The 17,567-nt window shown below is 41.7% G+C and overlaps 2 protein-coding genes across 22 annotated transcripts in view; one reads left to right on the top strand and one right to left on the bottom strand.

The window, feature by feature from the left end:
- Positions 1-17,567, top strand: part of LOC125881532 (polycystic kidney disease 1 like 1) — a 76,642-nt gene that overhangs the window by 29,827 nt on the left and 29,248 nt on the right. The gene's annotated exons all lie outside the window — the stretch shown is intronic.
- Positions 1-17,567, bottom strand: part of LOC125881545 (protein Daple-like) — a 31,597-nt gene that overhangs the window by 3,084 nt on the left and 10,946 nt on the right. For 9 of the 21 annotated variants that reach the window (XM_049564658.1, XM_049564660.1, XM_049564667.1 and 6 more), the window contains 5 exons: positions 15,024-15,065; positions 14,875-14,937; positions 10,317-10,358; positions 9,783-9,824; positions 2,708-2,770 (listed from right to left, as the gene is read on the bottom strand). In XM_049564658.1, the coding sequence (XP_049420615.1) occupies positions 2,708-2,770; positions 9,783-9,824; positions 10,317-10,358; positions 14,875-14,937; positions 15,024-15,065 (252 nt within the window). Of the gene's footprint in view, positions 1-2,707; positions 2,771-9,782; positions 9,825-10,316; positions 10,359-10,470; positions 10,534-14,874; positions 14,938-15,023; positions 15,066-15,263; positions 15,327-15,539; positions 15,603-15,804; positions 15,847-15,929; positions 16,321-17,567 lie in introns of those variants that run through there. The other 12 variants (XM_049564666.1, XM_049564678.1, XM_049564670.1 and 9 more) reach the window with 7 other exon arrangements.

The following is a 17,567-nucleotide window of genomic DNA, read 5'->3' as shown; positions in this document are numbered from 1 at the left end:
GAAAATTACATTTAATCAATTTCAAAATTAAATCGGCTAGATTTGGGTTACATGTAGCTAGACTAAATCGGAGCTAAATATAGCCAATACGTTTAAATCACGACTATTGCTTAGGAAACTTTTTTCCAGTAAGAGGATGAGGAAAGTATGTTGATTTAAAGTTGTTGCACTGTGCGCAATTTCCACATCTATAATTTGCATTCAGAAGAGGACTTAAACGAGTTCGTTGTGGCTGATTATGTTTTTTCTTGTTAGAAAAATTAGCATGAACCAGACGGTCTTTTAGGTTTTGTCCTCTTTTGTACACAAATAAAGGTGGATCTTTAAAAATGGAACTGAGCTCCGGGTCTGATTTTAATATATGCCAGTGTTTCATGAATGTAGATTTAACAATATGACTACGAGGAGAGTAAGTAGTGACACAGATGACCGAGAACTGTTTTTCTTTTTTCTGACTTTTGTTTAACAGATCGTGTCGAGATTTCTCTAGAGCTGAGTTGTAGGCTTGCTCTACCCAATCATGGGGATAACCCTGTGCGAGAAAATTTGATTTCATTTCAAATGATTTTTCCACAAAATCTTCTGTAGTCTGACAAACTCTCCTCAGTCTATAAAACTGGCTTTTTGGCAAACCCTTCTTAAGTGGACTCATGGCCAACAACAGATTTTAAAGCTTACCTTTGTTCTCTCTCTGGAGTGTCTTGACCACGTCTTCATAGGAGCTCATTCTGGCCTCCAAAACTGTGAACACATGAAACATTTTTATTCTCAAGTAGATTTATATAGATATAGATATAGATATAGATATAGATATGGATATAGACACAGATATCTACCTGCATTCTTGCTTTCACTGGCTGTCAGTCTGGCCTGTGTGGCTGGGTGTAAAGCATTATATTAGTGCATGAATCTGTGCAGCACTGTGTGACTGACACTCAGTATGTTTTATGATGTGTATCACCTGCATTCTCTTGCTCCAGCTTCTCTATCTTGCTCCTGTGTTCGATGGCCATGTCTCTCAGCTCCTTCAGCTCAGCCCAGATGTCAGGGCTGATGTTGGTCTGGCTGCTGCTCTGATCATGGGCTGCTCCGACACCCTGTATCTCAAAGTGAACCTCTTCCTGCCTGTTTCCCCCCTCTGTCTCAGCATCTGTCCCTGTCACCTCTCCACTCTCACCCTGAGCCCACGTCCATTGCAGACAGAGCAACAACGCCAGAAAAACTGCAGCGCTCCTCATTCTGAAGTATCACCTGTTTAGACAGCCAGATGCAGTCTGACACGTCTGCTTTGATTCCCGTCTTTATATACACGTAAAACAGCTCAGTGAAGAGGCGTATGAGAATCAAACAGATGTCTTTGATAACAAATGTAAAAATACCTCCAAACATCCTTGAACACTGAGCTGATTTTAAAGTCAACATCAAGCAGTTTGAGCTGCGTTATTTTGAAATCATTTGTAATACATGCTTTAAAATAACGTTAAATGTGCTGTATATAACTTTATAGACCTACGAATCAATCAATCCTCCTGTTTATTAACACTGTAGAAACTGTAGAGACTTTGATCTTGTCATCAGAGGGATATTTTTATTACTTATTTTATTCCATATTTTTTATAGTGTGATGTCAAAACTTAATGCAATTGACTGTGGATGTTTTACAGGTGACTTCACAGAGCAAAAAGTAGAAATCCACTAAAAATGGTACGGTTATACGAATCATCAAAGACACCATAGCCTGAAGGGAGAGTCATGTAGACCACATCTCCCTTTTCCAGTTGAAGAATTAATGCATTAGACACAGAGACATAGGCTTGTTCATCATTTTTATCAAAACTAAACATCATGCTCTTCTCATTGTGATAGAGATGAACACCTGCCCAATGTGAATTGCGGTTCTCCCACACTGTGAATCTGAAGTAGTAGACTCCTCTGACTGGGGCTGTGAAGATACCTGCAGCAGAGGAGAAAATCAGTGAGGGGTGAAAATAGTCTTTGATCTGTTGAGCGAGGTGTCCTTGTGTTGTTATCTGATGCTTTAACAGGCCTTAAACATGGATTTGTATCAGTAATCTGTGGGAGCTCTTGGTTTTATTCTCTTTCCAGATCATTTGTAAGAAGACAAAGGGATGTTTGTTTTATTGGTTTGACTTAGAAAATTCATACCACAGAAATCTTACTACAGTCACATCTTGCCTTCTGTAAAGAACTCCTTTGCACATTTATGTGTGTAGATAAAAGAACTGTGTACCTGTAGTTGGGCTGTAGGCCTGGCCGATATTGGTGAAGACTTTACTGAACTTAAGTGTGATCATAGTGTCAAACCATCCAACGGATCCTGCGTCAGTAAGACCAGCTGAGAAGGCCACCTTTGGACGGTCTGTGTGAATGAGGAAGATGCAGAGAAAACTTGACTGATGTGCAGTCTATGAACAAATGTCACTGAGAGAATAATTTCCTCCTAATCATATTCAGCTACACAGCACAGTGACACTGCAGTCATTTGGATACTGATAACCAGCAGGCTTTGAATTCTAGTAGAATCAGTAACAGCTGAATATCATCATTTCTGCTTCATTTAGTAACAGTGGTGATAAATATGAATGTCTCTCTGCATTGTGCTGCTCTGAATATGTTCCTTAGTGTACCCATTCCCTTTTCACAGTCAACATGCTATTTTGACTTAATAATAGTTGATGTAATTTACCTGCATTCTCTCTCTTGAGCTCTGCCACCTCGTTTTCACTGGAGCTCATTCTGGTTTCCAACACTGTCAACACATTTCACTTATTCATCCTAAACTAGTATTATGGTCGTCAGGTTTCACATTGTTCTGGACTTTTGATGACTTTGTTATCATACCTGTGATCTTGTTTTCACTCGCTGTTACTCTGGCCAGAAGATCTGTGATGACGGGAAAATGAATCGGAGGGTTAGTTGAGCAACCAGATGTAAAACCTCATGCAAATGGAAATGTTTCTGCAAAAATGTTTCTTTTGACAACTCTTCTGTTACTTTTGCACATCACACCTGAAAGATTTTTACACAACAACATGTTTTCTACCACACTATAATTTGTACTTTTTAATTATGTTTTCGTAGCTTACCCATGTTTTCTCTCCTGAGCTCCGCCACCAAATTTTCACTGGTGTTCACTCTGGACTCCAAAACTGTGAACATGTTCAATGTTTTCACCAAAAGGTTAACTGTAAGTTTTATTGTGATCATTGCATCACTAAATATGTTCTTACTGTGAACATAATATAGTGTTTTCACTTTGTAATGATTGTTATAGCTGACCTGTGTTGTCTCTCCTGAGCTCTTCCACCTTGTTGTTGCTGGCGGTTACTGTGGCCCCCAGTACTGCAAAAACATGACACTAAATGCTTAATCATGCCCTCACCTTTATCTTAGTTTCATTCAATATATTCTCATTACATAACACACAGTATTATGCCAAAGTTTACTTTAAGATTTTAAAGCTTACCTTTGTTCTCTCTCTGGAGTGTCTTGACCACGTCTTCATAGGAGCTCATTCTGGCCTCCAAAACTGTGAACACATGAAACATTTTTATTGCCAAGTAGATTTTTTTAGATATAGATATAGATATAGACACGGATATTTACCTGCATTCTTGCTTTCACTGGCTGTCAGTCTGGCCTGTGTGGCTGGGTGTAAAGCATTATATTAGTGCATGAATCTGTGCAGCACTGTGTGACTGACACTCAGTATGTTTTATGATGTGTATCACCTGCATTCTCTTGCTCCAGCTTCTCTATCTTGCTCTTGCTGTTCCTCAGCTCCACCTTTTGTTCGATGGCCATGTCTCTCAGCTCCTTCAGCTCAGCCCAGATGTCAGGGCTGATGTTGGTCTGGCTGCTGCTCTGATCATGGGCTGCTCCGACACCCTGTATCTCAAAGTGAACCTCTTCCTGCCTGTTTCCCCCCTCTGTCTCAGCATCTGTCCCTGTCACCTCTCCACTCTCACCCTGAGCCCATGTCCATTGCAGACAGAGCAACAACGGCAGAAAAACTGCAGCGCTCCTCATTCTGAAATATCACCTGTTTAGACAGCCAGATGCAGTCTGACACGTCTGCTTTGATTCCCGTCTTTATATACACGTAAAGCAGTTCAGTGAGGAGGCGCATGAGAATCAAACAGATGTCTTTGATAACAAATGTAAAAATAGCTCCAAACATCCTTGAACACTGAACTGATTTTAAAGTCAACATCAAGCAGTTTGAGCTGCGTTATTTTGAAATCATTTGTAAAACATGCTTTAAAATAACGTTAAAGGTACCGTATATAACTTTATAGACCTGCATGTATGAGATGTTTTTTATTTTTTTATTTTATTTCGTCCAGTTTATTATCCAACGTGTGTACAGTAGCTACCAGGATGCTAGTTCAGCTGGTGCCTACTTTTCTCCATCTTTCCTTGATGTTTCCATCTTAAAACCTCATCTTGGCTAGCTAGCAGCTAGCTCGCTAGTAGTCAGCAGAGGGAGAGTTTACAGACCAGTGAGTTGATTTCCTCATCCTGATGAGTGACTCTCTGGGCCCAGTGATTGACACAGGTAAAACCACTCTATAAAGCAGTTTCATGTTAAAAGTCAGTATTTTTCTGACACTGTTTGGCATGTTGTAGAGGAGCTGCTAACTACAGTGGCCAATGAAAACAGGGAAACGTGTATCTAGAATCAGTGTTTGGTTTGTCCGTTCTTGGCTACTGTAGAAACCAAGGTGGTGAAACATGGCAATCACCATAGACGAGGATCTGCTTCCTCTGTAGATTTAAACAGCTCATTCTAAGGCAACGAAATACAGTACTTATTTTCTGGTGGTTTAACACTAAAGAAAACATGCTGATTATATTGTATTCCATCTCTGCAGATGTATTCCCCTAAACTCTGCACACTGGACCTGTCACGTTAAACAGCTGAGTGTGGGACCCAAAAGCAAGACAAGGAGACAGGAATCAGTGAAAGGTGCTTTAATTGAATGTTGTGGCTGGATGGCGAGGCAGTGCAGTGAGGCAGGGCGAAGGCAGGGTGGAGAGACGAGGTGGTGGGGCACAACGGTGAGGCACGGTGAAGACGGGAGCAGATCCAGCAGGCGCAGGCAGAATGCAGGTGGAGCGAGGAAGATTCCTGATGACAGGAGAAACAAGGTAAGTCACAACGCAGCAGCAACAGGAAACACTGGCAACAAGATCACTGAAGGAGTCGAGAGTCAAAACACAGTATACCGCGTGGGAAAAAAGTGGACTGTCCTGGACGGGCTTTAGCTGAGAAACATGGAATACAGGGTGGATCCTCATGGTCCTGGGGAGTCTCAATTTCACAGAAACAGGATTGATTATAGACAGAACTTCAAAGGGACCTATGAAGCGAGGAGCCAGTTTCCTAGATTCAGTCTTAAGTGGAATATTCCTGCTAGAGCGCCAAACCTGCTGTCCGGGAGTGTAGGCAGGAGCGGGAACTCGGTGGCGGTCTGCAATGCGCCGGTTGGTCTCTGCAGAACGGAGCAGGGCTGAGCGGGCCTCCTTCCAAATCCGTCTACAACGCCGAAGGTGGGCTTGAACGGATGGAACTGCGATGTCAGACTCCTGGATGGGGAAAAGAGGAGGCAGATACCCCAAAGCACACTCAAAAGGCGTCATACCAATGGCAGAACTCGAGGGAGTTGTGAGCGTACTCCACCCAGGTGAGATGGTCGCTCCAATGTAATGGCTCGAACGCTGAACTCAGGAGGGGGAGAGGGTATTTATTTTTTATGGTGATGTTGTTGAGCCCTCTAAAGTCAATGCAAGGCCGGAGGGTGGTGTCTTTCTTCTTAACGAAGAAGAAGCCAGCACCCAGGGGAGATGAGGAGGGCCTGATGATACCAGCGGCTAAGGAGTCCTTTATGTACACCTCCATGGCTTCCCTCTCTGGACGGGAAAGGTTGTAGAGACGGCTGGTGGGCAGAGGAGCACCTGGGATTAAGTCAATGGCACAATCATAGGGTCGGTGTGGGGGCAGAGATAGTGCATGATCTTTACTGAACACAGGAAACAGGTCATGATATGTCGAGGGAACATTGGTGAGACTGGGAGGTGTCTTGTTCACAGGAAGCGATGTAACAGGAGCAGGAGGGAGAGCTGACTGTAGGCATGTCTGGTGACACTTGATGGACCAGTTAACTATTTTACCTAGGGACCAGTCAATGTGAGGATTGTGCAGTTTTAGCCATGGGTAGCCTAAGACTATCGGTGCAGAGGGTGAGTGAAAAATTTTCAAGGTGACATATTCTCTATGGTTACCTGACAGAAGAAGCTGGAGGGGACCAGTTTGGTGTGTGACTCTGTCCAGGAGCGTTCCGTTCAGAGCTCGCACATTGATGGGGGATTCCAAGAGCTCTAGTTGGAGGTTAAGCCGGTGTGCCACAGAAGCGTCCAAAAGGTTGTCCTCCACACCAGAGTCAATTAGGGCTGTCAGGGAAAAAAGGTCCAGAGGGAGAATCCAGAGAAGCGGGAACCTGCACTCGCTGGGGAAACACAGAGGAGGTGGTTTGGCTCACCAGAGCTCCTCACCTGCTGGAGAGCCTAATCTTTTGGCCGGGCTGTGCAGGAGGCAATAAAATGTCCACTTCTTCCGCAGTACAAACACTCCTTGTTGCTCATCCTCCGCTGTCGCTCTGCCTGAGTCAAATGAGCTCTGCCAAGCTGTATGGGTTCAGGGGCACCATCATTAATTTGTGGGGGTGCAACAGAAGGGGATGAGGGAAAACTGACTGCATGCTTGGGACTAGAGGAGGCTGATGAATTACAGGAAGAAACAGCTGGGGTGAGGGACCTCTCACGTCTGCGGTCTCTGAGTCTACTATCGATCCTAGTGGCTAAAGAGATTAGGACGTCCAGGGACTCCGCCTCCTCTCTAGTAGCTAACTCATCCTTAACCACTTCACTTAACCCACGGTAAAAGGCCCCCTTTAACGATGTGTCATTCCACCCAGAACCTGCAGCTAACACTCGAAAATCAATGGAGTAGTCTGCAACGCTGTGCTGTCCCTGCCATAACGTAAATAACTGGCTAGAAGCCTCCCTCCCCTTTACTGAATGGTCAAAAACCTTCTGGTTTGGCTGGGAGGATTGCAGAACACCAGGAGAAGCAGCAGACAGGAACTTAGACAATTGATCAGTCAATGCAGCAACCTGGTCACAAAGACTCACTACTTGGTGGGAGAGTGAAGCATTGCTCTCAGTCAGGTGTCGCAGCTGGTGGTCATGACGTCCGAGGAGGGAGCCTTGTGAGGAGAGGGCTTGTTGAACCGGGTCAGAGTCCGCTGGGTCCATGATGGTCAGATCGTTCTGTCACGTTAAACAGCTGAGTGTGGGACCCAAAAGCGAGACAAGGAGACAGGAATCAGTGAAAGGTGCTTTAATTGAATGTTGTGGCTGGATGGCGAGGCAGTGCAGTGAGGCAGGGCGAAGGCAGGGTGGAGAGACGAGGTGGTGGGGCACAACGGTGAGGCACGGTGAAGACGGGAGCGGATCCAGCAGGCGCAGGCAGAATGCAGGTGGAGCGAGGAAGATTCCTGATGACAGGAGAAACAAGGTAAGTCACAACGCAGCAGCAACAGGAAACACTGGCAACAAGATCACTGAAGGAGTCGAGAGTCAAAACACAGTATACCGCGTGGGAAAACTGGACGATCTGACGACGAGTGGCAGGAGAGACCGGGCTTTAACTGAGACTGATGAGAATGAGGAACAGGTGCGTAGCCTGCACACCTGCTGGCTCGCTGGACCCGCCTCTAGGAGAGAGGGAGACACAGACACGGGGGAGGGGAGACACACTGGGAACACAGACTCATGACAAGACCTTTAAATAACTGATTTATGAATCAAGTAAAACGGCTTGTTGTTTGACATTTTTGTCTTTATCAAAGTGGATGCTCTCACAGTACTCTGATACCAGGTTATCCTCACAGTGACCACTGAGTTAAGTGTTTGTCTCACTTGAATGGACGCATGTATGGATTCATAGAATAATGTTGTGTGACTGTAGTGAATATAAGATCCTCTTCCTGTTTATAAGACTTTGTTTGATATTGTCAGCAGAGGACTTTCTTATTGTTATTCCCGTCATCTTGTTCAAAACAAGAAAAAAATACACACATGCAGATTTTTTTTAACTGCCACACATATTTTTTATAGTGTGATGTCAAAACTTAATGCAATTGACTGTGGATGTTTTACAGGTGACTTCACAGAGCAAAAAGTAGAAATCCACTAAAAATGGTACGATTATGCGAATCATCAAAGATACTATGGCCTGAAGGGAGAGCCGTGTAGACCACATCTCCCTTTTCCAGTTGAAGAATTAATGCATTAGACACAGAGACAAAGCCAACTTCATCATTGTAATCGTAACTAAGTGTCATTCTCTTCTCATCGTGATAGAGATAAGCACCGATCCAAGCTGTAGTGCGGTTGTTCCACACTGTGAATCTGAAGTAGTAGATTCCTCTGACTGGTTGCTGTGAAGATATTTTTTATAGTGTGATGTCAAAACTTAATGCAATTGACTGTGGATGTTTTACAGGTGACTTCACAGAGCAAAAAGTAGAAATCCACTAAAAATGGTACGATTATACAAATCATCCTTGATAGTACGGCCTGGATGGAGAGTCATGTAGACCACATCTCCCTTTTCCAGTTGAAGAACTAATGCATTAGACACGGAAACATGGGCGGATTCAGCATTGTAATCTTCATTAAATGCCATACTCTTCTCATTGTGATAGAGATGAGCACCGAACCAAGTTGAAGTGCTGACCCCCCACACAGTATATCTGAAGTAGTAGACTCCTCTGACTGGGGCTGTGAAGATACCTGCAGCAGAGGAGAAAATCAGTGAGGGGTCAAAATAGTCTTTGATCTGTTGAGCGAGGTGTGCTTGTGTTGTTATCTGATGCTTTAACAGGCCTTAAACATGGATTTGTATCAGTAATCTGTGGGAGCTCTTGGTTTTATTCTCTTTCCAGATCATTTGTAAGAAGACAAAGGGATGTTTGTTTTATTGGTTTGACTTAGAAAATTCATACCACAGAAATCTTACTACAGTCACATCTTGCCTTCTGTAAAGAACTCCTTTGCACATTTATGTGTGTAGATAAAAGAGCTGTGTACCTGTAGTTGGGCTGTAGGCCTGGCCGATATTGGTGAAGACTTTGCTGAACTTAAGTGTGATCTCAGTGTTGAAGGGTCCAACGTTTCCTGCGTCAGTAAGACCAGCTGAGAAGGCCACCTTTGGATGGTCTGTGTGAATGAGGAAGATGCAGAGAAAACTTGACTGATGTGCAGTCTATGAACAAATGTCACTGAGAGAATAATTTCCTCCTAATCATATTCAGCTACACAGCACAGTGACACTGCAGTCATTTGGATACTGATAACCAGCAGGCTTTGAATTCTAGTAGAATCAGTAACAGCTGAATATCATCATTTCTGCTTCATTTAGTAACAGTGGTGATAAATATGATTGTGTCTCTGCGTTGTGCTGCTCTGAATATGTTCCTTAGTGTACCCATTCCCTTTTCACAGTCAACATGCTATTTTGACTTAATAATAGTTGATGTAACTTACCTGCATTCTCTCTCTTGAGCTGTGCCACCTCGTTTTCACTGGAGCTCATTCTGGTTTCCAACACTGTCAACACATTTCACTTACTCATCCTAAACTAGTATCATGGTCGTCAGGTTTCACATTGTTCATGGATTTTTTTGTCATCTTACCTGTGATCTTATTTTCACATGTGGTTACTCTGGCCAGAAGATCTGTGATGAACAAAATGATGCTCAGCAGGTTAATAGTTCTTCAACAGTTCAGGGGAGTAGTGGAATACATGTAATTAAATTTGTAATTTAACCACATTTTGCAGCAGCTTGCTGGTAGTTCAACTGCATTCATTTCAGCATAGTGATCCAAGTAGTTAAGTTACTTTCTGGCCATGTTTTCTGTGGTTAATGACTGAAACTACAAACAAATTTGGGCCATAAATTCTTTTTATTTCGCCATTGCTTCTCTCTGTAATTGAACCCCTTTGACCAGTCCTGCCTCATTTTTCTTTCATCCTGACCGCAGTGAAGGAATGTAGGAAATCAATTCATGAGCCAGAATTAGTGAAACTAAACTTGAACACATTAGGTGTCAGTTAGTCAGAAATATTATTGCCACTTATCAACAAATGCTTTGAGAAGTTGCTATTGTCTGCTATTTTAGAAGTCACTTGATTAACTGAGTAATCCTGCATTTTTCTGTAATCCTACCTGTGATCTTGTTTTCACTCGCTGTTACTCTGGCCAGAAGATCTGTGATAAAGGGAAAATTACTGTGCAGGTTAATAGTTGATCACCAACCAAATGTAATAACTCATAATTATTGCAAAAATGTGTATTTTCCAATGGTGTTTATTTTACTTACCTCCATTCTGTCTCTTGAGCTCTGCCACCTCGTTTTCACTGGAGCTCATTCTGGTTTCCAACACTGTCAACACATTTACTGTAACATGTTTAACTTGAAAAATAATTGGGACTTTTGGTAAATCGCTGCACTAGGTGGACGCACACTTCCCTCCTCAGCAAATACATAAGAAAACCAGCATAAAGTGAACTTTTGATATTGAAACACAAACAGCAGCCTCGCTAAAAACTTCCTTATGTCGTCGGTGCTGGGTAAATCAGGTAAGGGTCGTAGTAAATCCTCACAACCTAAGATTAAATTTGGGCCAACTAAATAAAGTGGAGAAGCTATTTTCGCGCAATGGAGGACTCCATCAGCGCCAAAGAAGGACCAAATCACGCTCCAGTCCTCGAAGCTATTAGAGAGTTAAAAGCCGACTTCTCCAACAGATTTGACGGAGTAACGGCTGCAATTGAGGGAAAGAGAACCGAGGTCGGAGAATGCATGGAGCGTATTGTAAACGCAGAGATACATCGCTGACACTGAGGACACAGTTGCCAGCCTCCAAGTAAAAGTTCAGAGCCTCGAAAATAAAAACAGGGACATGGAGGACAAGGAAATCAACTTGGAGACAAGGTCCAGGAGAGCTAACCGGAGGCTGGTGAATCTACCGGAGATGGCGGAGGGTGACGATGCTTGTTCCTTGAAACCTGGATCCCGCAAATACTAGACATCCCTCTGCTGAAGTCAAAGCTATTCCTGGAGAGGGCTCACCGAATTGGCCCGAGAAGCGACCCAAATGGCCCCCCAAGAACAGCTAAAAAAAATTAAGCAACTGATGGGGAGGTTAAAAGATATGCAATCTAAAATTATTTTTCTCCAACAGACACACCATACTGGACAATATATTTTTAACAATATGATTTGTGTTTTGCATGTTATTCAAAGATATCTGAAAGAAACCCCTCCCCTCTCCATTTTTAGCCCAATTTGGGGCAACAATATTTAGCTCTAGGTACAGTTGACGGTGGCTTTAAAATATGGGCAGACATGGGGGTGGGACTAGTGAAAGATGTATTTTGGGGGGATGGAAGACTGTTAACCTTTCAACAATGGGTTTCTAAATTTAATATTCCCCGTAAACATTTTTTCAAATACTTGCAAATCAGGAGTTTTATCAGGTCTTATCAAACTCATTTTACACAAATTCCCCCGATGTCCACTTGAGAGAAATTTCTAACTAAAAATCCCTTTATCTAAATTATATGGCTTACTAATGACATCTTCTCCTGAGTCCTCTGTCTCTAAACTTAATGCATGGAAAAGTGATTTCCCGGAGGAATTAACAATGGAACAATGGAGTAAAGCATGTAAAGTAGCCCAAACACAGATGGGTAATACACGTCTAAAAACACTGCAATTCAATTGGCTAATGAAAGTGTACACTACACCAGAAAAACTTAACAAATTTAACATGCAGATTCCTGACCTCTGTAACCGATGTGGAGAAGATAAGGGTACATTGTTGCATTGTCTATGGTTATGTCCAAAAATAAAGGAATTTCAGAAAGAGGTTAGGGTAATAATACAGGAGATCTTGTCAGTGAGACTAGTTATGGAACCAAAAGTTTTCCTATTTGGCTTATACCCTGAAGGACATAACATAAACCGTCATGAAAAAATCTTCATAAACATGGGAATATTACAAGCGAAGAGAGTGATAGCTCTAACATGGAAAAAGATTAGCAAACCGAATATTGCACAATGGCTCAAAGAAGTGTCTTTATGTTTACCATTGGAAAAAAATCACATATGCTCTAAAAGACAAAGAAATATTTCAGAGAGTGTGTGTGGGGGCGATACATTCAGTATCTTAACAACAATGATTTATCTTACTTATTGTATGAATCTGCATGATTATACCCTGTGTAGGACCACAATCATATGCTGCATCCTGACAAGATCATTTTGTGACAACTGGAAGGACTCTCGTTTTTATTTTTGTAAAACAATCTTAATAAATATACTGTTGAAAATATATATTTATGATTATAGTCATCAGTTTCTGCATTATTGATTGATTACTTTGTAATCCTACCTGTGTTCTTATTTTCATTTGCTGTTACTCTGTCCAGAAGATCTGCAATAAGGGAAAATGTGTAGTTAGGTTAGTCAATCAACAACCAGATGTAAAACCTCATTCAAATGTTGATGTTTTTGCAAAATCTTTTGACGACTCCTCTTCCACATCACATCCGAAAGTTTTACACAGCAACATGTTTTCTACCACACTATAATTTGTACTTTTTAATTATGTTCTGTAGCTTACCTTTGTTCTCTCTCTGAAGCTCTTGACCACATCTTCATAGAAGCTCATTTTGGCCTCCAAAACTGTGAACACATTATACATTTCACTTATTGTAAAGTAGGTTTATGGTCGATGCAGTTACATTTTCTTCTGGAGCTTGACCAAATAGCAAAACTGTCACAAACTGAGTTAATTCACATTTGAATTAATTTCAATTTCTAAATATAATTAAACTGATGTAAATGTATTTACCTGCATTCTTGCTTTCACTGGCTGTCAGTCTGGCCTGTGTGGCTGGGTGTAAAGCATTATATTAGTGCATGAATCTGTGCAGCACTGTGTGACTGACACTCAGTATGTTTTCTGATGTGTATCACCTGCATTCTCTTGTTCCAGCTTCTCTATCTTGCTCCTGTGTTCGATGGCCATGTCTCTCAGCTCCTTCAGCTCAGCCCAGATGTCAGGGCTGATGTTGGTCTGGCTGCTGCTCTGATCATGGGCTGCTCCGACACCCTGTATCTCAAAGTGAACCTCTTCCTGCCTGTTTCCCCCCTCTGTCTCAGCGTCTGTCCCTGTCACCTCTCCACTCTCACCCTGAGCCCACGTCCATTGCAGACAGAGCAACAACGCCAGAAAAACTGCAGCGCTCCTCATTCTGAAATATCACCTGTTTAGACAGCCAGATGCAGTCTGACACATCTGCTTTGATTCCCGTCTTTATATACACGTAAAACAGCTCAGTGAAGAGGCGTATGAGAATCAAACAGATGTCTTTGATAACAAATGTAAAAATAGCTCCAAACATCCTTGAACACTGAGCTGATTTTAAAGTCAACATCAAGCAGTTTGAGCTGCGTTATTTTGAAATCATTTGTAATACACGCTTTAAAATAACGTTAAATGTGCTGTATATAACTTTATAGACCTACGAATCAATCAATCCTCCTGTTTATTAACACTGTAGAAACTGTAGAGACTTTGATCTTGTCATCAGAGGGATATTTTTATTACTTATTTTATTCCATATTTTTTATAGTGTGATGTCAAAACTTAATGCAATTGACTGTGGATGTTTTACAGGTGACTTCACAGAGCAAAAAGCAGAAATCCACTAAAAATGTTATGATTACCTGAATTATCATAAACACCATAGCCTGAAGGGAGAGCCATGTAGACCACATCTCCCTTTTCCAGTTGAAGAATTAATGCATTAGACACAGAGACATAGCGGTTATCATTTAGATCAAAACTATACGTCATTCTCTTCTCATTGTGATAGAGATAAGCACCGGTCCAAGCTGAAGAGCGGACCTCCCACAGTGTGAATCTGAAGTAGTAGACTCCTCTGACTGGGGCTGTGAAGATACCTGCAGCAGAGGAGAAAATCAGTGAGGGGTCAAAATAGTCTTTGTTCTGTTGAGCGAGGTGCCCTTGTGTTATCTGATGCTTTAACAGGCCTTAAACATGGATTTGTATCAGTAATCTGTGGGAGCTCTTGGTTTTATTCTCTTTCCAGATCATTTGTAAGAAGACAAAGGGATGTTTGTTTTATTGGTTTGACTTAGAAAATTCATACCACAGAAATCTTACTACAGTCACATCTTGCCTTCTGTAAAGAACTCCTTTGCACATTTATGTGTGTAGATAAAAGAGCTGTGTACCTGTAGTTGGGCTGTAGGCCTGGCCGATATTGGTGAAGACTTTACTGAACTTAAGTGTGATCTCAGTGTCGAAGGGTCCAACGGGTCCTGCGTCAGTAAGACCAGCTGAGAAGGCCACCTTTGGACGGTCTGTGTGAATGAGGAAGATGCAGAGAAAACTTGACTGATGTGCAGTCTATGAACAAATGTCACTGAGAGAATAATTTCCTCCTAATCATATTCAGCTACACAGCACAGTGACACTGCAGTCATTTGGATACTGATAACCAGCAGGCTTTGAATTCTAGTAGAATCAGTAACAGCTGAATATCATCATTTCTGCTTCATTTAGTAACAGTGGTGATAAATATGAATGTCTCTCTGCGTTGTGCTGCTCTGAATATGTTCCTTAGTGTACCCATTCCCTTTTCACAGTCAACATGCTATTTTGACTTAATAATAGTTGATGTAACTTACCTGCATTCTCTCTCTTGAGCTCTGCCACCTCATTTTCACTGGAGCTCATTCTGGTTTCCAACACTGTCAACACATTTCACTTATTCATCCTAAACTGGTATTATGGTCGTCAGGTTTCACATTGTTCATGGATTTTTCTGTAATCCTACCTGTGATCTTGTTTTCACTCGCTGTTACTCTGGCCAGAAGATCTGTGATAAAGGGAAAATTTCTGTGCAGGTTAATAGATGATCAAAACCAGATGTAATAACTCATAATTATTGTTAAAATAAATCTCCACTCCTCTCACTTTTGGACATCACGTCTGAGAGAGTTTTACACAACAACATGTTTTCTAATAGGCCTGTAACAGGCGATGTGTATTTTTTGATGGTGTTTATGTAACTTACCTGCATTCTGTCTCTTGAGCTCTGCCACCTCGTTTTCACTGGAGCTCATTCTGGTTTCCAACACTGTCAACACATTTAACATGTTTATTGTAAAACAGAATTATAGTCATCAGTTTCAACCAGATGTAAAACCTCATTTAAATGTAAATGTTTCTACAAAATCTTTTGACAACTCTTCTGTTAATTTTCCACATCACACCTGAAAGAGTTTTCCACAACAACATGTTTTCTACCACACTATAATTTGTACTTTTTAATTATGTATTCGTAGCTTACCCATGTTTTCTCTCCTGAGCTCCGCCACTAAATTTTCACTGGTGTTCACTCTGGACTCCAAAACTATGAACATGTTTGAATATTTTTACTAAAAGGTGAATTATTGTATTACAGTATTTTTTATTATACAGTCAGTTTATGGTAGATGCAGTTACATTTTCTTCTGGAGCTTGACCAAATAGCAAAACTGTCACAAACTGAGTTAATTCACATTTGAATTAATTTCAATTACTCAATATAATTAAACTGATGTAAATGTATTTACCTGCATTCTTGCTTTCACTGGCTGTCAGTCTGGCCTGTGTGGCTGGGTGTAAAGCATTATATTAGTGCATGAATCTGTGCAGCACTGTGTGACTGACACTCAGTATGTTTTCTGATGTGTATCACCTGCATTCTCTTGCTCCAGCTTCTCTATCTTGCTCTTGCTGTTCCTCAGCTCCACCTTTTGTTCGATGGCCATGTCTCTCAGCTCCTTCAGCTCAGCCCAGATGTCAGGGCTGATGTTGGTCTGGCTGCTGCTCTGATCATGGGCTGCTCCGACACCCTGTATCTCAAAGTGAACCTCTTCCTGCCTGTTTCCCCCCTCTGTCTCAGCATCTGTCCCTGTCACCTCTCCACTCTCACCCTGAGCCCACGTCCATTGCAGACAGAGCAACAACGCCAGAAAAACTGCAGCGCTCCTCATTCTGAAATATCACCTGTTTAGACAGCCAGATGCAGTCTGACACGTCTGCTTTGATTCCCGTCTTTATATACACGTAAAACAGCTCAGTGAAGAGGCGTATGAGAATCAAACAGATGTCTTTGATAACAAATGTAAAAATAGCTCCAAACATCCTTGAACACTGAGCTGATTTTAAAGTCAACATCAAGCAGTTTGAGCTGCGTTATTTTGAAATCATTTGTAAAACATGCTTTAAAATAACGTTAAAGGTACCGTATATAACTTTATAGACCTGCATGTATGAGTTGTTTTTTATTTTTTATTTTACTTCATCCAGTTTATTATCCAACGTGTGTGCAGTAGCTACCAGGATGCTAGTTCAGCTGGTGCCTACTTTTCTCCATCTTTCCTTGATGTTTCCATCTTAAAACCTCATCTTGGCTAGCTAGCAGCTAGCTCGCTAGTAGTCAGCAGAGGGAGAGTTTACAGACCAGTGAGTTGATTTCCTCATCCTGATGAGTGACTCTCTGGGCCCAGTGATTGACACAGGTAAAACCACTCTATAAAGCAGTTTCACATTAAAAGTCAGTATTTTTCTGACACTGTTTGGCATGTTGTAGAGGAGCTGCTCACTACAGTGGCCAATGAAAACAGGGAAACGTGTATCTAGAATCAGTGTTTGGTTTGTCCGTTCTTGGCTACTGTAGAAACCAAGGTGGTGAAACATGGCAATCACCATAGACGAGGATCTGCTCCCTCTGTAGATTTAAACAGCTCATTCTAAGGCAACGAAATACAGTACTTATTTTCTGGTGGTTTAACACTAAAGAAAACATGCTGATTATATTGTATTCCATCTCTGCAGATGTATTCCCCTAAACTCTGCACACTGGACCTTTAAATAACTGATTTATGAATCAAGTAAAACAGCTTGTTGTTGGATATTTTTGTCTTTATCAAAGTGGATGCTCTCACAGTACTCTGATACCAGGTTATCCTCACAGTGACCACTGTGAGAATGAAGTGTTTGTCTCACTTGAATGGACGCATGTATGGATTCATAGAATAATGTTGTGTTACTGTAGTGAATATAAGATCCTCTTCCTGTTTATAAGACTTTGTTTGATATTGTCAGCAGAGGACTTTCTTATTGTTATTCCCGTCATCTTGTTCATAACCAGAAAAAAATACACACATACAGATTTTTTTTTTAACTGCCACACATATTTTTTATAGTGTGATGTCAAAACTTAATGCAACTGACTGTGGATGTTTTACAGGTGACTTCACAGAGCAAAAAGTAGAAATCCACTGAAAATGGTACGATTATGCGAATCATCAAAGACACCATGGCCTGAAGG

Source organism: Epinephelus fuscoguttatus, linkage group LG21 (assembly GCF_011397635.1).
Source record: "Epinephelus fuscoguttatus linkage group LG21, E.fuscoguttatus.final_Chr_v1".
NCBI lineage: Eukaryota > Metazoa > Chordata > Actinopteri > Perciformes > Serranidae > Epinephelus > Epinephelus fuscoguttatus.
This window is presented reverse-complemented; position numbering and strand designations above follow the sequence as displayed.